The following is a 25,134-nucleotide window of genomic DNA, read 5'->3' on the forward strand; positions in this document are numbered from 1 at the left end:
CATACTCCGAACCGCGGTGAAAGCGATCAGCCTCTCTCCTTCATCGGAGTTGTTGCCGTGAGGGCAGTATTTATCGACTGTTGCCCGACAATTTTAATATTTTGGAAGGGGCAGTGCTTGTACGTTTCTTCCAGAAGCTCGTAAAACCCTATTCAATTTAAAAATGGCTGATTATAAAAAACGAGTATAGTTAAAAAAATAAAAAGTTGTACGCTCCGAATATTGATTCTGGTTTTATTTTGAAGGTACATTTATGTCAATACTAAGCATGCAATAGCCACATAATTCAAATGGCTTCCTCAGTTCGTTGACAGGCGGTCAACAGAAAACCGCCGAACACGCAAAACACTTGTCTTATTTATGCCTCTCCCAAACAAACTAAACATGTCATATTGCTAAAACCGTGAACATATCTTCGAGACGAGTGTACCAACATAAAAAAATAATAATCAAAAGTCGAATGTACGTAGCCCACGAAATTTGAAAATGCAACTTATTTTTTTAACAAGCCTCGTATTTAGTAAGGTTAAACATTTCATCGTGCATCGTGGAAGACGAATGCACGTAGCCCGCGAAAATTGAAAATGCACCTTCTTTTTCATCAGTAAATTTTACAGCTGCTAGAAAATAACAATTGAAAAACGATCGTTGCTTTCTGGTCACCCTATACTTATGTATATATTTACTTCAAAATACGATTATTCCCGAAAACACTATAGCAGTTTTTTACTATGGAACACACTCAGGCTCATAGCCCATTGTAATGCCGCGTTCAGGGCTTCCTCCTCATCTCTCCTAAAACAAATTTCAACTTTTTAAAACTTGTAGAAAATCCCTGATTTCCACAGTACTGAAATCGTTCAACTCATTCCAACTCTACGTCTGAAAGGAGCAGGACTGTGGCACAGAAGGTGCGAAATCGTCTGTTCCTCATTTAGACAGCTTCTGCAATTCATGAATGTAACTGCATGCCCATCCTTTGGGTGTGCCTGCCTATTAAACAGTGTGCCGTTTTAACGGAAATCAGTGTGCTACGACTAACTATGCTTATTTTGGCTTAGCAGAGATACTGTGCGTTTAACATTGAGAAAATACTTAAATTCCGAATATACAGTGTCGGACAAAACATATTGAACTCATTCATACTTCGATGTAATTATATTTTCCTAACGTGAAATGTCATTTCATATATAAATTAAATACCCAAAAATTAAGACAAACTATTTATTTCTTGAATGCATAAAAAAAAACTTAACAAATAGTTTACTTCATAAAATTATATGCATAAAAAACAAAACATATGCGATATTCAGAGCGATAAAACATATTGGAATAACAATAATTAACTAATATTTTCTAGCATAACCATTATTTTTTATAACTTCACTACCTCTTTTTGGCATGGAAGCTATTAGATTGTTCATAACGTCGAGTGGAATAACCAGGCTTGTTTGGCAGCTTCAAATAGCTTCTTTTTGTCCCCGTTTACTCCTGTCTATCCTCCTATTGAGTATCTCCCAAATGTTTTCAATTGGATTGAGGTCCGGAGATTGTGCTGGCCACTCGAGCACATTGATTTTTGCCTATGCGATTTGCTACCAACTTCGAAGTGTGCTTTGGGTCGTTATCTCGTTGGAACGACTATGAAAGTGGCTTATTCCACTCAGCATAGGGAAGCATCACGTTCTCTATTATATTTTGGTATGCAAACCTAACCATAATTCCATCTATTAAATGAAGAGGTTCAACACCAAACCCAGAAAAACAACCCCACACCATAATACCATCTCCGCCATGCTTAACCGTACCTTTGCAGTATCGAGGATCTAAACGTTTATTTTTTGGCCGGCGAACTCTTCTCATTCCGTCTGAGTATTTATTTGATTCATCAGAAAAAAGTATAATTCTCCATCGTTTGACTGACTAGTTAATGTGCTCCCGACTTAATGTGCTTCAACCGCTTTAGCCAATTTTTTGTGGAAATAAATGGCTTTTTTGCTGCTCTATAACTGTTCGGTCCACCAGCACATGCTCTGCGTTGTACAGTTCGGCTGCTTACCTTAAAGTTCAGCTCTTTAACAATACTTGCTGCCGACTTCTCTGGATCTTTTTTCAATTCTACCAATATTTTCGAGTCTTCGTAATTTTGGTCGCCTATTCATCCAATATGCTTTGTCGCACTGGATATTGTATATGTTTGCCTTTTTTCGCATATAATGTAATACAGTCGTATCTTAGAAAATATTTTTTGTTTTCATATAACAACTGTTTGCTTTTCATTTCTGTGATATTTTTTCTTATTTAAAATAATATTTGCTAGAGTAAAAAGAAACAGCTTCACTAATAGGTATCAGTCCAAAATGTTTTGTCCGACACTGTATGTACATACTCATAGTACTGTAATATTGAAGGTTATGCCCATCAATGTATGTACATTTCTATATAAACAAGTTTTATAAAGCATCTTAAAAATATTGTGAATGTGTTTTAAAACCCTCTTTACACTGGTTTTGTTTGGCAGCATGAAAACAGGCTAAGGTGTGTGGGAGGGCAACCTGAAGGAAAATTAGGCCGTTTTTCAATACATAAAGTTATATAAAAGTATATATATGTAAATATTTTCATAAGCTAATATAAAGAAATATAAGCATTTTACTTACATATTACAGTTAACTTTGCGTTTGCCCGGATAGCTGAGTTAAGTCGCGCCGGTCCTACTTGACACTGATATTCTGCATCGTCTGTGATAGAAGCATTCGATATTCGTAAGTTATATACGCCTTGCTTTCGGTCTCCCAAAACCGAATAACGGCTAAACCCTGGAATAACGGCTGAGAAGCCAAGGGCAAACCCATCTTTCGTCCATTGCACAGCACCTGCTTGATTAGATACTTCACATCGCATCATGGCTTCTGCACCTTCAAGCACTTGAAGATCGTATGGAGTAACACGAAACTTTTGCTGTTGGGCCAATGAAGGAGGTAGGAGAACTGTGACAAGCAGGAGCAAAAAATATCCTAAAAGAAAAATAAAACGCCGTTATAAATTTATAGACTATAGGGCAACTTGTAGGGTAACCTAATATTAATTGTTTAGATCATGTACAGTGGTCCAAGGATGAAATGTCTTTTTAAAAAAGTAGTAAATAAACAAAGCTCATGTTATTATAATAATTTTCGCGTATATTTATTATTAGGTGTTTGGCCCATTGGTTTTTACGTTGTTTTACAAGTGGAGGTACCTTAAATTTTATGCCGCCTCCCAAAGGTCTCCGTATACTGTACTGTACTGCATTGTCTCCGCTAGTCAAGCGCGGGCTATAAGCAGATTTTTTTTTATTTTGTGGTTCCTGCGTCGAATCCCACGTCCAAGAAACTGTTATTTAATAGTTGTTAATCGATATCTACGAGAATACTAGATCTGCGGTTTGGATGGGAAAAGAAGTATCCGACTATTTTGAAACCTGCACTGGTGTGAAACAAGGATGTCTGTTGTCGCCATTATTGTTCACTTTATATCTAAACGATATGCACGACTATTTGGAAGGTAGACTATTGGTTGAGGGCATGAATATATGTATTCTCCTTTATGCCGATGATATTGTGCTTCTGGCGGAGAACCCTACAGTCATGCAATCCATGATTAATAACCTGGAGAAATACTGCGCTGAATATATATTAATATGGAAGTAAACCCAAATAAATCGGAGATGATAGTCTTTAGAAGGGGTGGACGACTTTCCCAGGCAGAAAAATGGTGGTACCAAGATGAAGAAATTAAATTGGTGGCGGAATATAAATATCTCGGTGTCATTCTCATCCCCAAAATGGCATTTGGCAAGCACGTAGAAACCAGCAAAAGCTAGTATTAATTGCACATGGAACGATTTTTTAGCGAAACCACTGATTTCATTAAAATCAAAATGGAATATGTTCCAAACGGCATGCAGAGCGATACAAACCTACGCAGCGCAAGTATGCCTTATTCGATGAAGTAAATAAACTTCAACGTTACTTCAATAAAAGAATCCTCAAACTACCCGACTTCACTGCGAATTATGCAATAACATTAGAAACTACTTTAGAAGATAGCCATATTTATTCTTAGAGCTACATATGAAGTATATCAGGAAAACCTTTTATAAATACAATTGCAACAGACTCCCACACAAACTAACACAAGGCATCTTAAGTAAAAATGTGTTTTGGCTTAAGCATCTGAACAAAATGGGAATGGAGTTTGGTCTGAAGTTTGAAGAAAACATCACCGCTATAGACTGGCAAGATCGCTGTGTGCAACTTCTTACTAAAATGCAAACAAAAGATCTGAACATTGCACAGTCAAGCGCGACGCGAATTTATAAATATTTAGACTACTCAAAAGGGGAATCATATGTTAAAGAAGATATGCGACTAGCTGACATTACGACAATTTTCAAAGCAAGATGTGGTTTACTGAAGCTAAATGCAACTATGTATGGAAATGCTCAGAAAATATGCACCCTTTTGTAATTTAAACGAGGAAGAAGATATGCAGCACTTCTTAGGAAGATGTCGGGTACTGAAAGAAATCAGAACAAGATACCTAAACACAGCGAAGCTAAATGAAGCAGAAGTAATAGATATACTTAATGGCCACAATTGGAAAAGACTAACTTGCTTTATATACTCAGCCTTACGCTACAGAGATTTTCTTATGGCAGAGTTTACTTTTTCATTAATTTTTGAGCTGTGACAGACAACATTGTTATTGCCACAAATTTATTATTTCTTTCTTTATATATTTAAATGAATTATTGTATAAATTATTGAAATGTAAGATGCAATATTTATAACTAAATAAAGAATTACTACTACTACTAGTTCTGAATCGTATTTTATTTCATTTATATACCCGGAGGAACTAGGGATCATGGTTTGAGTAATCCGCGAATACTCCTTGCGTGTACAATATTACTCCCCCTACACTTCTGTGAATAAGTACATATATTATTTTCTATACTCTCTTTAACATTGCTGTCCTATGAGGGCGAGCATTGAAAAAAACTACCATTATGCTCCCAAACGAAACACTGAAGGGGTTTTTTCAATAATTTCACATTCTTCCCAACACCCTCAAAGGGTGTTCTCTTTATTTCTTCACATGAGGAGATCTCTCCTTTTACTCCACAATGAGTAACATTGGATTATAGAATTAAGAAATCTCCTTCTATTGATCCAAAATTTGATTTATAGCTTGGGGAGATGGGATAATCTCAATGGAAATATACCAAAATACCAACCTTCGTAGTGATTATTCGATACTTCTTTGGACAGATACTTTTCCTTGTTCCTGGTATAGGAACAAAGTATCGGGTACTGAGTAAATATCGGTAAAAGATATTGTGAATATTCAAGTATCGAATAGAAATTGTTAATTATAAGAATCACATTTTTTTTACATATTAAACAAAAAAATTGTTCTGATTGACTGAGGATCGCTGGATTTCTTATCTGTGCACTTATATCTCCTGCTTTCGAGAAGTCTTTCGCGAGCAACAGAATACTTAACCAGTTTTTCTTCATATTTTGTGTACTGATAAAAATGTTCGGGCGATACAAGTGTAGTTCACAGAGCCGAGCTTTCATTTCATCTACTTCAAGCTCAATAATTTCCAGTTGGGACGCCATGTCTGCCTTCTGTACTACCAACTGTGATATACATGTATTCTGCTTAATTTGCGACGAGAACTCTGCTGACTTTTGTGACAACTGCGATGACATTTGCAACATCTACGATAATATTTACGACGGAATTTGTGATATTGTAATCATCACATTCATGTCTATACCTGTTGATGGTTGTGGAGGCTCTGCCTCCTCTTCCACATTAGTCGATGATTCCTCAGCTTACAGCTGGAATACATATTCATACATTGACCTACTCTGATTCCATAACCTCGCGCTGTCGTACTTGAAACTCTGCTTTGCTTCCTGAAGTTGATAAGCCACACTGTTCCAACTCATTCTTAAGTTGCGGAATCTTAAGTTCAGTCACCTTTGCCATCTTTAAGATCCTGTTTCATGAGACTTTATTCAACAATCCCACTTCTGACACCAATACGTGTTTCTCCAGTAAAGCGTCTACTGAAAAATTCTCTGAGTTCGATTAGTGGATTGCTAAACAAAAAATAAACTAATGGCGACATAACTTGTTTGCTTTATTTACTTTGAATGCTTATCACTTTTCTTTACGTTGACACGTGTAAAACTGAATACGCATTTTCTGGCAATTTCAATCTCGTCATCTGGCATTCATGTTTTTTAGTATCTCATTCCTTCGGTATTGTGTCCAGACGCTTCCCGAATATTCAGTATTCGTAAACTATTTACGACGCTGCTGCAACAAGTAGTGATATATGATATTTATACAAAACCGTTTTAAGGGCAAGTAAGTAAATAAAAAAAGGGGCCAATATGCCATACTTCTCATATACTTCTATATGCTGACATTTTTTTGTAAATCAGTGGACATTAGTAAATGTAAAATAAATTATAATTCATAATTATTTCGGCGCAAAGTATAATAATTGAAGTGATCTCGCGATATGACATTTGACAACGATTTGCGTGTCTTAAGATCAGTTGTGATTTCGGCTGAAACTACTTTGGAAACTATCAAGTCCAAGTGGAATCGTTAAAACTCGTGTACCAAATGTTTTAGTACAACCCTTTAACTAGGACCCTCGCCCCTTTAGACACAAACACAATTCTACCGTAGATCGGATAATTACAAACTTTTATTTTGTGTATCATTCACTTGGATAGTTTTTTGTTAGTATTTAAAGTTAACCTATTCTGGCACAGTGCTATTCAAGTTACAGCACATTCCCATCTTCGGTGAGTTCCCACTATTGTTAGCGTGCTTAGTTTTTTATTTTTGGTGAGCTTATATGTATAGGCATTGAAACTCGTTTTATGGTGTATTCCTTTACGGTTGGCTGAATTTTCAACAAGAAACTGTTTAATTGTGTGTGCGATTGTGAAAAGTGCCAATTTCGAATGTATGCAGTTTTTAAGTAAATCTTTGTACCAATGTACACATATTAAGGTGATCCGTAAATTTTAACAGTTTAGAAATATCTAAATAATAATTTAGGACACAACTTCATGTTATGTTGATATACATATGCATGTATGTACATACATATTTTAATTAAACTAAAGGGATTCATTATTCAATACGAAAAACTATAAATATGAGTAATGGGTATAAATATGGACACAAAGGAGACATTATTGATACGAGCACAAACATTTCCGTACCAATTTATTCAGGAAGAGAAGTACTTTATAGCCGATTTCGAGCTCCACTTATTTCTATCCTTTCAGTGAGACATATTCTTGAAGCAATAATTGGTTTGATCCTGGAAATTTTCGTACTTTATAACAGAACTTTTTTCTGCTGATGGATTTCTGATGATGGATATGGATTTGCGATCGCACAAAGAAACATTGCCAGGGAAAGGGGAAAAAAAGTAAAAAACTTATCCATAAGAAGAAAAGCAAGTTGCTGAAAAAACAAATACAGCAAATAGAGACAAGTGGTCCAGGTAGCGTGAGAATATTTCACTCGAAAATAAAGCACCCCAGGTCAGAGTACATACCTAGACTAAACACATGTAAGGGTGCAGGGCAACACTATATCTGAAGAAGAAAAAGTTCTCACAAGATGGAAAAGATATGTACTTTCAGGACCTCCTAAATAATAAAAACGATGGCATTGAGAGCAACAGCATTCCGTCTAGCGCAATTCAATCAGCATAAATTTTGGTTGAACCACCCTCAATTGATGAAATTTGTCTTGCGCGCAAAAAGTTCAAAAATGGAAAAGCAAATGGGAAAGATGGAATAACTGCAAAACTCATCAAAAATGGATCAACGGAACAACAAAACATATATGGGAATCTGAGATTATACCAAGAGAATGGCAGACTAGCATAAGAAAGGTGGCAGACGAGACTGCAACAATTATCACGGAATTTCGTTATTAAGTACAGCAAATCCTCATGAAAGTTCTACACCAGAGATTGAATGCGTAAATATTACGCGAGTACCAATGTGCCTGCATTCCCTCTTTATAGATTTTGCGAAAGCGTTCGATAGTACTGACAGAGGCAAAACTGAATACGTGCAACGCCTACGAGAAATACCAACCGAATACAGGACCTACTCTAAAGTTCTCTTACAAGATAAAGCTTCTGATTTATTCAGAGTTGAAATGGGAGTATGGCAGGGAGACGCGTTGTCTACGCTTGTGTTCAATCTGACCTTAGACTATGTAATTAAAGATGTTCCATGACCATTAGACCATATTCGCCAAAATTTCCCAAATATAAGGCTTTGCAGATGGCCTGGCCTTCCTTGTTAGAAATATGAATATTCTAAAAGAAATATTCCATACACTCCAAATAAAAGCAAAATTTTTTGAATTAAAGATCAATGAAAGCAAAACGAAATACCTCACAAGACTTAACACGGCGAGAAAAGAGTCAGATCTTATAATTAGTGATCATACATTTGAAAATGTGGATCAAATTAAATATTTAGGACTGTTTCTCAGTAGAATAGATGGTACAACGATTGCTACCCAAGAACGTGCGCAGGCTGCAAACAGAGCATATTTTTCCACGTTAAACTGTTAAAAAGCAAGCTCTTGAGTAAAAGAACGGAAATCAAAATATATAAAACACTAATTCGTCCAGATATGGATGTGAAACGTGAACACTGAAAGCAGATGCAATTACACAATTAAGCATATTGGAAAAAAAATACTGGATCCATTACGAGATGAAAAAGATCAGATCAGATATAATAACGAGGTAGAAGTATTCCTACAACGTGAAAAAGCCGTCCGGTTTTTTAAATCGCAGCGCATTCGATGGCTAGGACACGTTTGCAGGATGACAGATGAAATAATACCTCGCAGCTGTAGTGGTGTGCATGGTGGTGATGAACTTTTTTTATTTAATATAATCTTTGTCAACTTCAGTACCCTTACCCACTTATAATTTTATACCGTATCTGTAATTACAATATTTACCAGAAGCTCTGTGAAATACTATTCCTCAGTTTTTTCTTGAATTGTGATATTTAAACACCTTCTTTTCTTCGCCTTCTTCGTTCGTACTTCTATGCCTCTGTGAATGTTAAGGAAAACTAAACCATTTAATCTTTGTTCCCACATTTAAAAAATGCATTTAAAGACATACATACATATAGTATTACAGTCGAGTCTCGATAACCCGCTAAATCGAAAATCGCGATAAATCGAAAAAAAATCTATCCCCTTGAAAAAAATTCGTTAATTTGTAAAAATTCCATACATTTTGCTCCCCTCGTTAATTCATAGTCTTTTTCACAACTCATAGAATATTAAACCTCTTATAAATTGAAATTTTGTTTTCGTAACCTCTTATAATTCGTATTGCAATTTAAAACTTTTTGTCGTTAAATTACCGTTGCATTTTGCAAACAGTTATGGCGCCTTAATGTCGCTGTGCATGTTGAATTTTGCGCTTCTCACACTGTTTTCGTTTAGTTTGTCGAGTTTTATTCTAAAAACAAATTTTAATCATCAAAAATCACTATATTGTTTTTCAAAATATTCTCCATGAAGATCTATACACTTTTGCATGCGTTTGAACCAATTGTCGAAGCACTTTTGCCACTCTGAATGAGGTACCTCCAAAACATGCATTCTGAATGCCGCAACCGCTTCTTCAGGTGTCGAAAAACGTTGACCTCTCAGTTTGTTTTTTACTTACGGGAATAAAAAGAAGTCATTCGGTGCCAAGTCAGGACTATACGGCGGATAACCCATTAATTCGATGTTTTGGGTGCTCAAATATGCAGTTGTTTGAGCCGATGTGTGAGAGCTCGCATTATCCTGTTGAAGAGTGATCCGTCTTTGGCGATTGGTTTTCCTAATTTCTTGGAAGACAACTGGCAAACAAATGGTTGTGTACCACTCAGAATTTACTGTTCTGCGTTGTTCTAGTGGTACGGTTGCGACATGTCCAGTTTTTCCGAAAAAACAGGCGACCATTTGCTTGGAAGTGCTTCGTGCGCGAACAACTTTTGTTGGATTTGGCTCATCTTGAAACACCCATACAGTCGACTGCTGTTTACTTTCGGGCTCATACGCGTAAATCCATGATTCATCACCTATCATGATGTCATAGACGTGTTTCGAAGCCCCGCGATCGTATTTTTTGAGCATTTCCTTCGACCAATCGGCACGAGCCTTTTTTTGAGCGATTGACAAATTGTGTGGGATCCAACGCGAACAAATTTTTTTGACAGTCAAATGTTTATGCAATATTGAATGTATGCTGGTCCCACTAATGCCTAAGATTATCTCAATCTCACGATAGGTCACATAACGATCATGCAATATCAGTTCGCGCACAGCATCAATGGTTTTCGGAACAACAACTGATTTTGGACGACCTTCACGAAATTCGTCTTGGAGTGAACTACGACCACGATTGAATTCACCATACTATCGATAAACACTGGTCCTTGATGGAGCTTCATCCCCAAAAAATGATGTTGGTTCCAGAAGTTCATAATAAACAATACCGGCCATATCCCACCAAATAGTTCTCCTGTCTCCTGTCCTTCTTGTGGTGAAGGCCATCTCTAGGGTTCGGTTCTGGTGTTTCATCTTTATCTAACCACTGGCGTTTGCGAACAGGATTATTGTAAAGGACCCATTTTTCATCACCAGTAACGATACGGTTCAAAAAACTTTCATTTTCAAGCCGTTGCAGCAGCTGAGAACACACATTCACTTTCTGCTGAAGGTTGGCAACGGAAAGTCTATGCGGAACCCATTTTCCCAGCTTTGAAACCTTTCCCAACTGAACCAGGTGCCTGTGAACTGTTCCATGCGATGAATTTAACCTCTGAGCTATCATATCGACTGTCAAATTTGGCTCAGCTTCCACGAGTTCGAGCAAGGCTTCGGAGTTAAAGACTTCAGGACGACCAGCGCGCGGGGCAACTGAAAACCACTTTTGCGCAGTCCTTACACTCACGGTATTTCTGCAGCAGCAATCGTTGCATTTTTACCACTTTTATAAAAAAAATATACCTCTTATACGCGTTCGAAGATTCCATTTTATTTTTTAACAACACGTGCTTCTATCCCCGATTAAAATCACTTGTTGAATGCACAATATATCAAAGAAAATATAAATAGTTCCATTATATTCTGCGAATAATTTTTTGTATACAAAAATCGTACAAAAGTGAAATTATGGGTAAAATACGTACGAACTTATGAACTGACCTGATATTCACCCGTATTTCTCTCATATCTCTAAATATCACACTTAAAAGAAACGCTGCAATGTCGGCGGCGCTGCCAAAAACCATTTTATTATGAAAAGTGTCATCTTTCTTATTAGCAACCATGAGTTCTTCAAAAAAATCTCTCCCGAACAACATCAAACCTTCTGGACTTCAAGAAATGTACCATTAAGTTCTACTATAGAAGTCTGAGGGTAGAAATCGTATTGGAACTTGTTTTATTCATAACATTTTCGATAAATCATACATCAAAAATTTTTAAAATTTTAGTCCTCTTCGGCAGACATCCTGGAGACATACTGTTATAATTATTAATGTGCGTTCGTGTTGAGTTACCAGTGCTGGACAGTGTAATAATTATTTAACAAGTCTGATTCATACCAAATTTCATCTTTCTACTCTAGTGGTTTAGGCTGTGCGTTGTTGATGGTCAGCCAGACAGTTTCTTGGGAAGGCGTTCATCCAAACGAATTTTTTATTATATTTGAGTGATTTGAAACAGAATAATTTCTATACGATCATGAATTTGTTGAAATGATCATCTGTGGCGTTTTTAATGGGTTCAGCGCAACGCTCGGTATTGGTAATTGTCTTTACGTCCGCCGAGAAAACCAAAAGCGCTATTGATTTTACAAATCTAGTGACTGTCAATATAGATTTTTCCGTATACTTCAAAAGATTGGTACGAGTATTGTGTTATATTATTCAACATTGTGAATACAAGGCGAACCATGCTCTCTCTTGACTTTTCTTTGATTATCGGCGATCAAATCACGTTATCCATCAGATTCTTAACAGCGAGTCTTGTGTCAAGCCGGCCAGGAGGTTCATGGTATGTCTATAGAGATTCTGATTATTACGGAAATCTCGAGTGCCTCCAATGTCCATTTGTACGCCATCACACAAACACACCTAGTACTATAGTAGGTTACTTTCGACATTGATGAGCTTTGAAAAATGTACTTCTCACATTACGCTTAAAAGATATATAATTTCATATTTAGTTTCACACCCCTTCCCCCTGGGAATAAAATGTTCCCCCGTAGAGAATAAAATTTACAAAATTGTTGTAAGCTTTTTTCGTTCACCCTATTCTATTATTATATATTTATTCATATTTAATATTTAAACAAACAACTACTGCAATATGCACGTCAAAAGTAGAGAAACGGCGAATCGAAAGTAGCTAATAAATTAACCTTCAAACCAGCGATATCCAGTCCGCCCACGTTTTAGCTTATTTAGTTTGCTTTTGTATTGAGCTGACGTTATTATTGGTCTCCCTATGCTCATTCAGAAGAAATCACACAAACAATTCTGTTTCGATTTAGGCAGTTACAACCCAAAAAAATATAACCTGATAATGATAATACCCTTTGTTTTTAATGTTTTATTCATTTTATAGTTTGTAATGTTTACTTGTTCATTTGCAGTTTATAATCATCGCCAAATACTATAATATGTTCGCAATTGGGGTATTTAACATAACCTAAAATAAAAATTAAATTTTCTTAAAATGCTACTAATCAGGTAAAAGTTCAAAATTTTCACTCTTTCAAACGTAATGTTGAGTGTTGTCCAGCTAATTTTAGTTTATCTGTGTACATAACTCTGACAAAATAGTTTTGCAAAAATTTAAAAATTAATTTAATATAAATGGTAATAAGTTTCTGCCCTCGTAAAAGAGGTGTCACTGCTGGTGATTTGAAGATGTATATGTGAGGTCTCGATCGCAGTAGTTGACATTCGTTTGAAACGTAAAGATTCTTTTTTATGTGACGTCAAAAATGTCTACGTTCGTCCCGATAAATCAGCATTTGCGGGAAGTCATGCTTCATTATTACCTTTTAAAGAAAAGTGAAGCTAAAACGTGTCATATATTGATCAATATTTACGGTAATTACGATCCATCAAATACACGATCCACTTTCAAAGTGGCAATTTCGACCTGAGTGATAAAGATCGCGTTTGGTACATCAATTGAATAGGAGGGATATCCAGAGACGTTTGGTGACGTGTGAGATGTTTCTTGAACGGCAGAAAAGAAAAGGATTTCTGCATCGCATCGTCACTGGGGATGAAAAATGGATATATTTTGATAACCCTAAGCGTCGAAAATGTTGGAGCCTGCCAGGTGAACCAGGTCGATCGGCAGCGGAAAAAAATATTCATGCTTAAAATTTTGCATCTAGTGTAATTACTCTAGACCTAAGCGTAACTTAAGCTTCTTAAGAGCAACCTGCGAAATGGAAAGCATGACTAAATAATTACTCTAGACTTAAGAAACTTAGATCTGTATTCTTAATTTACATAAATTCCAGCGGTAGATAATCATGCTGCCATGTGACTAATTTCTTTTTAGTTCAATAAGCCTTAAAAAATGTTTATGATATTAATTTTAATGTTAGGTGTTTGGCCAAGCTCCTCCTCCTATTTGTGGTGTACGTCTTGATGTTGGAGGGACTATGAGCGACCTACTCCCAATGGCAAATGGTTTTTATGAGGAGCTTTTTCATGGCAGAAATACTCTCGGAGGTTTGTCATTGCCAGCTGAGGGGCGACCGCTATTAGAAAAAACCTTTTTCTGTTATTTGATGTTCATGCACCAACCCATTCGGGTACGGTAGCCACCAGCGGCAGTAAATCAGCTAAGGTAGAGCAGGCGACCAGGCTTAGAATTAGGATCGAGTTACAGAAGGTAGAGATTACTTTTTGCTATAAGCTCAATAAAACTGAGCATAAAAACGTATTAAAAACTTGTGTGCCTTTATTAAGTTAACATTAGACTCTACACTTAAGTCAGCTTGAGAACTGGAGTTTAAGTTCTTAGGTACCTTAAGTTAAGTTACGTCTAGAGTAATTACACTATAGTGCCTCCCATTTGAGAACCATACTTAAACTTTCTATATACAAATCAAATTTAAAACTACTTTAGAATATAAGGCCATAGTCTAAACACCAAGGAAGAACGGAACTGTCTGAAATATACATACAGTTTGTCAAGAATATCTTTGCATAGTGAAGAAAAATTTTAAATTTTATCTTTGATCGAGAATTCCAACAACAAATAAAAAAGCAAACAAAAAATGTATACACACATTCCATTACTGTACTTGTCTACGACTATTAGGCATCAACAGTTATTAAGGGGGTAGTATGGTTAATTCGGTGTAAAACAAGCATATTTTTCGAAATTTTTTTTTGTCGACACAGTTGATTTATTCAAAATTTTAAAATTACTTCATTATAAAGTCATATTTAAAGAATATTGTGTGAAATTTTCATTGAATTTTATGAAGAAATGAGTTTGTGGCAGCGAATCTTCGCGGACGTCTCATAAAAAAGTTTTAATACGGTGTACCTCAGAACTCATTACTGGATCAACTAAAATCAAAAAACCAAATTGATTTCATCAGCTAATAAAGTTTCGCAGGTAACAACGTCGAATTTTTTTTTTTTTTTTTTTTTAATTTTTTAAAGCGCTTTGAAGTCAAAACACCGATTTTTCATAAAAAAAACTTGAAAACTTTGTTGTTTTAAAATATGACAAAATTAAAAAAAAAAAAAAAACTCGACGTCATTACCTCGTGAATAAAGTAAAGAAACAAAAAAACCAAATTTGAAAAGAATCGGTGCAGTAGATATGAATCTACAGTGGACACCGACCGTAAAAAAGGCAAGTGTGAGAAAAACGCGTTTAAAGATTTGTGAAGATTTTTACACTCTAAGACGAACATTTTTTGTTGTTTACTTACATTGAATCATCGATGCCAGCTCCATAAAGCAAAGGGCTTTCACTCAGGATGTCTAGAGCATCCTTTTGTTCTTGTCGACGTTGAATTCTTGCTTCCTTGGTTACTTGTTCAGCTTCTAGCTCCGCTCGATTTAGTCGATCGCTGTTAATTCTCTGCACCCATTCATGAGAACTTGTCCCTGTTTTGACTCCCATCTTTTGCAAAAATGCCAGCAAAGTAAAAGAGCCTTCATTAAAAGTACAGGCTGATACATTTGCAGCAATTTCAACAATACTTGAAGAGCCATTGACAATTTTCGGACAAATTTTCCTAATGAGTTGGTTGAGGCTCTCATTGTTGTTTTGAGTAAAGCCTCCAACACATCGCTCCAGAAGTGCGTCCTTACTCAAGTCCTCATGCGATATTTCACTCCATTATTCATTGAACGTTGAAACATAGTTTTTATTGCGTCAACTTCCAAATTTTCAGCGGATCCAGTATGGTTAGCATGGCATTTTCCTTCATTTACATGGGATTCATACCATTCTTCAAACTCTGCAGAATCTAATTTATTTTCCCAAGTTGTACAATTCTGACAGTAAGAACTTTTAACGAAAATGTCCAGGACTTTTCCGGTGTAATGCCCGATCAAGGAAGCCACGCCATATAATGAAGAGAACCCTCGTTTTTGCCAGGTTCCATCACCTGATACATTTAACTCATCTGTATCCTCGATATTATTCGCTTCAGACGTTGCTTTCTTCTCTTCTTGTACAGCCGAAACAAGAAATTTACTAGTCACATCTGCTATAACGTAGGACATTTTTTTTACATATGAGCTGTACGTTGCTTTTGATAAAAATGAGCTTGCTAAATCCATAAGGCCACAAAACTTTTCACAGCCAGCTAATCCCAAACCTAACATTCGCATCACAAAACAAAACCGATAGTTTATTTCATAAGGACCTGATTGAATCCTTTCTGAAGACGGAATAAATCGAGGCTGTTTACATTTTTCACATGAAACTTTAATATTGAAGGCCTTCTTTTTTGCAGGATTGAAAATTAATTGTTCCATCACACTTCACACACTTCACTAAAGTTGAAATTGTCGAAAAAACCAGCATAAAATCGACGATACGATAATGTTTTTCGAAATCTTCTGCCACGTCCAGAGACGTGTTCATCTTAATTTTTTTCGCTGATGCGCTGTTTGCTATTATATCCTCCTTCTTTCGTTTATGGGGAGGTACTCGTTTTTTAGGTCTACATAATTTTGACTGGGTATTTTCCCGATCTTCTCGGCAAATTTTTTTTGGCATTTTTAAAAAAATAAATGTAAAATTATAGTAAAAACTGAAACAAAAATTCACTGCACGTGTACAACTGCTCGGTAGAACGGACAATTTTCAACTAAATGTTCTTTTCAACATAGCATTCGAACACACAGGTACGCGAATTTGTACACGTAGGTCTATCGATAGGAAGATGGTAACGATGATTTGGCAAAAAGAACGGAGCAGCTACAAGAAAATTCATAAACAGGTCGCTTTTGTTTGCGCTGTTAGGTAGCTATTTTCGGCAGCGTGAAATCCGGTTGGAGAGGTAGAGACTTAATCCTTTGTGTCTTTGTCAATTTTACTCTAATGCACTTCAAACTTTCACACAATAATCTTAAGATGTTATAGAATAATTAAAAAAAAAAAAAAATGAAAAAAAGAAAATACCATACTACCCCCTTAAATAAACACACACATTACAAAAACTACAACAAAAAAAGATGTTTACTCTATTTAAAAAGTGTCAAAAAAATCTTTGCATAACTTATGAAAACAACAAAAAATGCAGTTATTTTCCGCGAATTTCATTCATTTGGGTGTTTTTGCAAATGGTATGGAATGTGAAAGGTGTAAGAAATTATTTAGTTATAAAGTGATTGTCTTCAGTGCTACAAGTGATCTCAGATTTGAATAAAAAAAAAATGCCAGGAAAACGAGTTTCAAAAAATAGTATTCAATTAGTGTATTTTAATCACTACAAAGGCAAATCAGCCAGAGAAATCGCGATATGTTCTCCCCCGTGTTGAAAATGAAGAAACACTCGTATTGAAAGGATCTACAGACAGACCAAAAAACGTGACGCAACGAATTGATCGTAAAATTACTAAAACTATTTATAATAGCCCGCAAAGCAGTACAAGAGGATTAGCTCTTCAAGTGAAAAAGACTCCGGGTTAAGAGTTTCTCATGAGACTGTTCGGTGTTGCAAAAACACAAATATTCTTCAAGAGTGGTTAGGAAAAAACCCCTGATATCAGCACAAAACGTTGATAAAAGATTGCGATTTGCCACCGCGCACATATCACTTCCCACAGAGTACTGGGATGTCGTTATTTTCTCAGATGAGACGAAAATGATGCTCTACTACCTCTCACAGCACTACAAAACAAAAAAATTATCCCTACCGTAAAGTTTGGAAAACTGTCAGTAATGGTTTGGGGTTGTATATCAACAATGGGAGTGGGTGAAAGCAAAATTTTGGACGAAATAATGTCCAAAGAAGTATATCTTGATATTTTAAAAAACGAATTGACTTCCAGTATTAGAAAATATGGCTTTGTTGACCCGGAAAATTCGAACAAATTTAAATACAAATACTATCAAGATAATGATCCCATACATAAATCTTATTTATGCAGGTCCTGGTTACTCTACAACTGCACCAAAGTTATTGATACTCCCGCCCAAAGTCCCGATATTAACCCAATCGAAAATTTGTGGGCTGATTTAAAAAGAAAAAGGTCGCCAACTATTAAAACTGAATTAATAAGATTCATCAGAGAAGAGTGGGGAAAATAACATTGGAATATGATATTTCGAAACTAATGAAATCAATGCGAAGTCGTCTTCAAGCGGTAATTGATGCCCAAGGAGGACATACAAAATATCAACCCCAAGACTGCATTTTTTGTTGTTTTCATAAGTTATGCAACTATTTTTTGACATTTTTTTAAATAGAGTAAACATCTTTTTAGTTGTTGTTTTTGTAATGTGTGTGTTTATTTAATAACCGTTGACGCCTAATAGTCGTAGACAAGTACAGTAATGGAATGTGTGTATACATTTTTTGTTTGTTTTTTTATTTGTTGTTGGAATTCTCGATCAAAGCTAAAATTTAAAATTTTTTTTCACTATGCAAAGATATTCTTGACAAACTGTATGTACATTCATACCCTAGTGTACATTCATACCCTAGTCTCCATCGTGGTTGGTCTCCTTGCCGTGGGGATGGGGCTTAAATGAAGGCTAAACTCCTTTTTAGGAATTTAACCTGTCATGAACTAAGAGGGAAGCTCTGTATGGGGATTGGTCGAACACCCTTACACGAGACTGCGTGTGCGATGCTCGTCCAACCACCTATACGGAGAGTACCGCACCAACACATTCCCAAGTCAAGGTGTACTTGGAATCGTGCCGAGGACTGAATGGTGCAGGGAATTAAAACATGTGCATCGCGAACGGAGTTTCCCTCTCGAATACCTGGCCGCCTTCGAGAGTAACTGTGGCCTTACCGCGGTAAGGGGCGCTGCCGCGGGGGACCCCATTACTTCCCCTAAATACTCGTGGGTTGTGGAGCTTGACGTAGTCAGGCGAAGCAACCGTAAGAACCAGATGATATGAACACACCAAAAAATAACGAACAAAACAAAAAATTTGTGCCGCGATGCGACACAATACCATCCTCCGAGGAGGATACCCTGCTGGCCTCTAGTCAAGATACGGCTGAGTCAGCAAAGAGTAAGGGAAGTACCAGCCATAGCACACCCTTACTAAGCAAGCAACAACAACAACAAAAAGATCTACCACAAACCTCGAAAAAGGTGGCGGACGGCACTCAGAGAGAGAGTCAGGCCGGTAGAAAACACAAATCCGAGGGTGCCCTCATGAAGTCTCGCTACACGAAGGCGAGGTTCATTCTAAGCAAGATTGCCAAAAATGAACTCGCTGGAGCGACTGACGAGCGCGACGCGGCCGACAAACTAAAATACCAGCAGGTGGTTAAGGAGTACGAAGACTTCTTATCCAACAAACCCAAGGAGGACAACAAAAAGAAAAGCGATGCGATGAAAAGGAACAGGTCACAGGACGTGATCGACCAGGCACCGAAGAGACCTAAGGTGTCTAACAGCATCGAAGAAACAAAACAACGACCGTTCAGTGAGGTGGTTAAGGATAACCTCCTATATGCACTGATCGACGAGACCACAAACAGCGGCAAAGTGGTCCTGCAGAAGTGGGGGCAAGTGGAGGCCAAACTGTCCAAGCTCGTGTTAGACAAGCACGTGGTTGGAGCACAGGGCGGAAACCTCCCTTCCTTCGATTCTGCAGGAGTACTTCGCGGCTGTAGAGTTATCAAGTGCGACGACGACTGGTCAAGGGTTGTCCTAGAAAGGTGTGTTGCTGAGATCAGCAGCACACTGGAAGGCTTAAAACTTAAGCTCATTCCGGCCAAGGACATCCCCTGCCCCCCTCGTGCTCGCATTTGGCTGCCGGTGATGGACTTGAGCGGTGCAGAAGTGCTGAGTCTAAGAAAGGCCAAACTAAAAATTTTCAAAGCAGACAGCAATGAAAATGAGGAAGACCCAGATGAGGCAGACAACAATATACAGCTAGAAAGACTAGAAAAGCTCGACCTAGCTGAAGACAACAACAAATCCGATGCCTAGAGCCATACAGGTGAATCTGCAGCACTCGAAATGTGCTACAGAGAACTTGGATGTCTTCCTCAGGGAAGGGGACATCGACATCGGTTTCATACAGGAGCCCTGGGTCAGAGACAACGAGATTAAGGGATTCCAAGACAACAAGAGCATCAACATATTCTACAACAAAGCAGACGGTAAGCCACGGTCATGCATAATCACTAAAAAACACTTAAAAGCTTTTCTGTGTTCTAATTTTAGCACTCCCGATTTTACGGTGGTGAAAGTGGAGCTACAGAAATCGGCAATATACCTGGCATCGGTGTATATGCCACATGAGAAACCGGCGCCGCCAGACGAAGTGGCTCGTTTCCTGTCAACACTGAACAGCACGGACAAACTACTGATGGGCTGCGACGCAAACGCAAGAAACGAGCTTTGGGGCAGTTCAGAGACGAATGAAAGAGGTGAGTCACTTTTCGAATTCCTATTAAACACCAACCTAGACATATGTAATGTAGGGACCACCCCAACCTTCACTTTTCCAAGCTCGGCAAATTTTCCAGGCTGGGAAGAGGTCTTAGACATTACCCTATGCACAAATAATAATTCACCAATAGTCACAAATTGGAGGGTATCCGACAAGAGATCCTTTTCAGACCGCAACTGGATCCTCTTCGATATTAATCTTAAGCTTGAGAAACCCCTCCCATATAGAAATCCCAGAAGAACAAACTGGCATACATTCCGTAGAGTGACCCAGTCTAAACTTCAAAACTTAAATAGAACCATAACGTCAAGGGAAGACCTAGATGAGAAAGTAAGATCTTTCGAAACTTCCCTGACGAAAGGACTTGAAGCCTCATGTCCCGCCACATATGGCAAAACAACCTATCCTACCTGGTGGAATGAAGATCTAAGTAAACTCAGGAAAATGACAAGAGAAATCTTCAATATCTGCTACAAACACAAATACTTCAAACCTTACAAAGACTGCCTTAGGGAATACAAGAAAGCAATCAAAGAGGCTCGGACAGAGGCTTGGAGAGATTTTTGTAGTTCCATAGAATCGACCAAAGATACGGCCAGACTAGGCAAGCTTCTATCCAAGGAACACTCCTGCCCTTCCTTCTTGAAGAAAGACAACGGAGAATGGACAAAATCATCAGCCGACACACTAGAACATCTGGTAAATACACACTTCCCAGGCAACACAGAATATATTGAGAACAATACTGACAGTGTTCAAACACCCAAACTATCACCCAATTTAATCAACCACATCGTATCCCAAGACAGAATACTATGGGCGATAAAAAACTTTGAACCATATAAGGCAGCCGGTCCAGATGGGATATTCCCAGCCATGCTGTGGAACACTCGAGAAACGACGATTCCTTGGCTGGAGATCTTTTTCAGGAAAAGCCTTATGCTAGGGCACATACCAAAGAGCTGGAGGAGGGTAAAAGTGATATTTATCCCTAAAGCTGGTAGACGCGGTCATGATACAGCGAAAGATTTCAGACCCATCAGCCTATCCTCCTTCATCCTCAAAACTCTCGAGCGACTGTTGGATGTATATCTCAGGGAAAAGATTACAGACTCAACGATTTCACCATCTCAACATGCCTATCTCAAAGGAAAATCCACAGAGACAGCTCTTCACGAGGTTGTAAGTGCGATTGAGAGGAGCATAGAATACAAGCAATACTCACTAGTCGCTTTTCTCGACATAGAGGGGGCCTTCAACAATGTCACCACAAGATCCATAATTGAGGCTCTTAACATGTTAGGCATAGACACAGGTCTCAACGAATGGATAGAGAACATGCTCAAAACTAGAATAATCATCGGTGAGGTAGGCAGCAGCACGATAAAACGCTCTGTCAACAGGGGAATCCCTCAGGGAGGAGTCTTATCCCCTCTACTGTGGTTACTAGTCGCCAACAACATCCTCACCAAATTTAACCAAAAGGGAATTAAAGTGGTGGCGTACGCGGACGACATAGTGCTTATGGTTTCAGGAATGTTTCCAACCACAATCAGTGAGATTATGGAAGGAGCTCTGGTTTTACTCAGCAATTGGGCCACGGACTGTGGTTTAAGCGTAAACCCGAGAAAAACTGAACTGATGCTATTCACCAAGAAAACCAAGGTGCCAAACTTTAATCTCCCAAAACTAAACGGCGTCAGCCTCACGCTAACCAAACAGGCCAAATACCTAGGGGTTATCCTGGACCCCAAACTCAGCTGGAAGTCCAACGTAGAATACAGGGTAAAGAAAGCGAACATAGCACTTTACACATGTAAGAGAATGTTGGGAAAAAAATGGGGTCTCCAACCAAAATTATCCAACTGGTCCTACACAGCCATTGTAAGGCCAATACTAACATATGCGGCACTAGTTTGGTGGCCTGCAACAGAAAGGAAATACAACAAAACTAAGCTGAACAAGATACAAAGAACAGCGTGTATCCTAACTACAGGAGCGCTTAGTACCAGTCCTACTGAAGCGCTCAATGTACTAACACATCTATTGCCATTAGATTTACACGTTAAAGCAATAGCTACTTGCAGCGCGGTGAGACTTAGAGACATAGGAAGCTGGACAACAAGGCCGTATGGTCACAGCAAGATCCTCCTACAGGGACCCCCGCTGCTCAAAAACGGATCAGACTACACAGTCCCCGACCTAAACTTCAAGAAAGGCTTTACGGTACGCTTCCCACCGAGAGCCGAGTGGAGCAAAGGAGAGGTGATTGGAAGACACGATGTCGAAATCTATACAGATGGTTCTAAGATGAACTGTGGTGTGGGAGCTGGCTTCCATTCGGAGCCACTCAACCTATCCAAATCAATTCGTCTTCCTGATTATGCCACCGTGTTCCAGGCAGAACTTTTAGCGATCAGAGAAGCATGCAAATCCCTAGAACTCTACAAGGTAGTTGGTGCAAGAGTAGCTATCTTCTCAGACAGTCAAGCAGCTATTAAGGCCTTAGACTCCAACTACATTTCATCCAAATTGGTCCTACAGTGTAGAGAGGAGCTGAAACTGCTCAGCCATTGGCTCGAAATTACCCTGATATGGGTTCCCGGTCATAGGAACATACAAGGCAATGAGATAGCGGATGAGCTAGCAAGAAAGGGCTCAACACTAGACATAACAGAGGCGGTGGCAGTTTCCACCCCACTGAACACACTAAAAGCATCTATTGCTTCACACTATCATGCTTTAGCCGAAAGAAGATGGAAGCAAATACCTACATGTATTACAACAAAAAACACATGGCCGTCATATAAAATCCAAAGGACGAATGACCTGTTAGGATGCTCTCGGCCAAACATTTCACGGATCACTGCAACCCTTACAGGACATTGGAAAGTAGGGGATCATGCAGCTAGACTCAATCTACCCTTCAATCCTATCTGTAGAAGCTGTCAAGCGGAAGGGGCGAAGGAAAGTCTGTTCCACTATTTATGTGAATGTCCGGGACTAGCCAGGGCACGACTCCGATCCTTCGGTAAGCCTTTCCTACAGCAAATTGAGGAGATCTCAGTCATCGAGATAAAGGATTTGCTCCTATTCTTGGACCTCACTAAATGGATCTGACTTGGAAACAAAAAAAAAAAAAAAAAAAAAAAAAAAATCATCATTTCACGAGATAGTGGTATTAAAACGGTGCTGGTCACTAATTAGGAGCATTTCAGCTAAGAAATGTTCAACCACCTCAACAACAACAACAACAACATGCCCTAGTACATAGAGCGTGGCATCTTAGCCTTTTTTGTTTTTGTTTTTTTTTTTTAGTTAGGAGGTGTAAATCAAAATGTCTGAAACATCATCAACGGTGCCGTCACACCCATGGTATGTGGGGCATGCTCCCACTAACACTATAACATTCCTCCTCCTCGGCTGATTTCCACGCTGGAACCGCGTTAGCATTTCTTCAATGTGGAGCCGCGCTTATGTCTGCTGACACAACAGGTTCCTGCGTCCAGGTTCCGCTCCTGTGGGCGTATGGAGATTTTACGCCATCGATAGTATTCGAAAGAGGTTGTGGGGAGAATGAAACATCATCTCCACTGTCCACATGCTAGCAAAGGTACCAAAAACTTTGTAATCAACGAAAAGGCTTCATATTTATAAGGTTGTTTTGTATTTTTTTTCTTCCTTTTCTCCTAAGAACTGTCGAATTATGACTTAGCTGGATTAAGTACATTCCATAAGAAATAATCTAGCTGGTCTTGCTACCTAATTAATTTAATATCTTAATATTGAATACTTAGTCTATCTTTCTGCTGGGTAAGCTTTCTCAACTGGGCCACAAAATTACCAAAGTGAATATTTTGCGATAAAATTCAGCCAGGACTGAGTTCTATGATCCAGAAGCACACTCACAAAATTTTGTTGTAAAATTCTAAATAGTTTTTTTTATTAACTATCGAAGTTTTTTGCAGCGCTTGAATAATTATCACATTTCTCGTAAAGTAAGTATCCGATTACAACGATTTTTCAACTCCAGATTGATAAAGGATGATATTTTGCAAAAACGTTATTTTTGTTCCGAAACTTGATGTCTTGTTGTTGTAAATAATTTTTTTTAATAAACAATTAAAAATTTAACTTAATTCTGCGCCTCTCGGATGAAAATTATTTAAGGATATTAACGTAATAAACATCTGTGCATTTATGTATGGAAAAAAATGCGTGCAATTCGAAAAGGATTAATTACAATTAATTTTTTTGTGCCAGGATGCGCGCTTCGACTTACGCGGACGCGCACGAACACACAAACGATGGCTCGCGGGCGGCTTGCGAAAAACCGTGTTTTGGACACGTCTCAACGCGAAATGCTTCCGGAAGATCAGTTTTGCCGACATTGTCATTAGTTGTGTCTAGTCTCCTTCCGACTGCTGTGGTGATGTGTTTCGGTGATAATAAAAACTGTGATATTACGAGTATGTAAATCGCGTACGTTAATGTGTACAAAACTAAAAATAGACTAATATAATGCCACATGCAAATCGTTGTTGTAACCCTTTCGGAAAACAAAACCATAGTCGTGTTTACACAAATCTAGTCCGAATAAGTGACCAAAATGCGAAATTTAGTGAAATAGTTGGACAATTTGTGTGCCGTTCTTGCAGGACATCTTTATACCAAGGAAAAGTTCACGTCTCCCCTATTGTATGTTCCACATACTTGTTAAAATAATACGGTAAGTGTGCTTATTATTATAAATGCATCATTTACAGGTTGGCCTAACTTTCAAAAATGATCCTCCGAATCCCATTGAAAATTTCGCTAACGAAATTATTACTACTGAAGATAATGAACAAGAAG

General features: G+C 38.0%; 1 protein-coding gene across 3 annotated transcripts in view; it reads right to left on the reverse strand.

Annotated features, from left to right (window-relative positions):
• The window catches only part of LOC129243842 (nephrin), a 131,834-nt gene that overhangs the window by 88,382 nt on the left and 18,318 nt on the right, over nt 1-25,134 (reverse strand). For all 3 annotated transcript variants that reach the window (XM_054881192.1, XM_054881191.1, XM_054881190.1), the window contains exon 2: nt 2,661-3,017. In XM_054881192.1, the coding sequence (XP_054737167.1) occupies nt 2,661-3,017 (357 nt within the window). The remainder of the gene's footprint in view (nt 1-2,660; nt 3,018-25,134) is intronic.

The sequence above is a fragment of the Anastrepha obliqua genome, chromosome 4 (genome assembly GCF_027943255.1).
Source record: "Anastrepha obliqua isolate idAnaObli1 chromosome 4, idAnaObli1_1.0, whole genome shotgun sequence".
Taxonomy (NCBI): Eukaryota; Metazoa; Arthropoda; class Insecta; order Diptera; family Tephritidae; genus Anastrepha; species Anastrepha obliqua.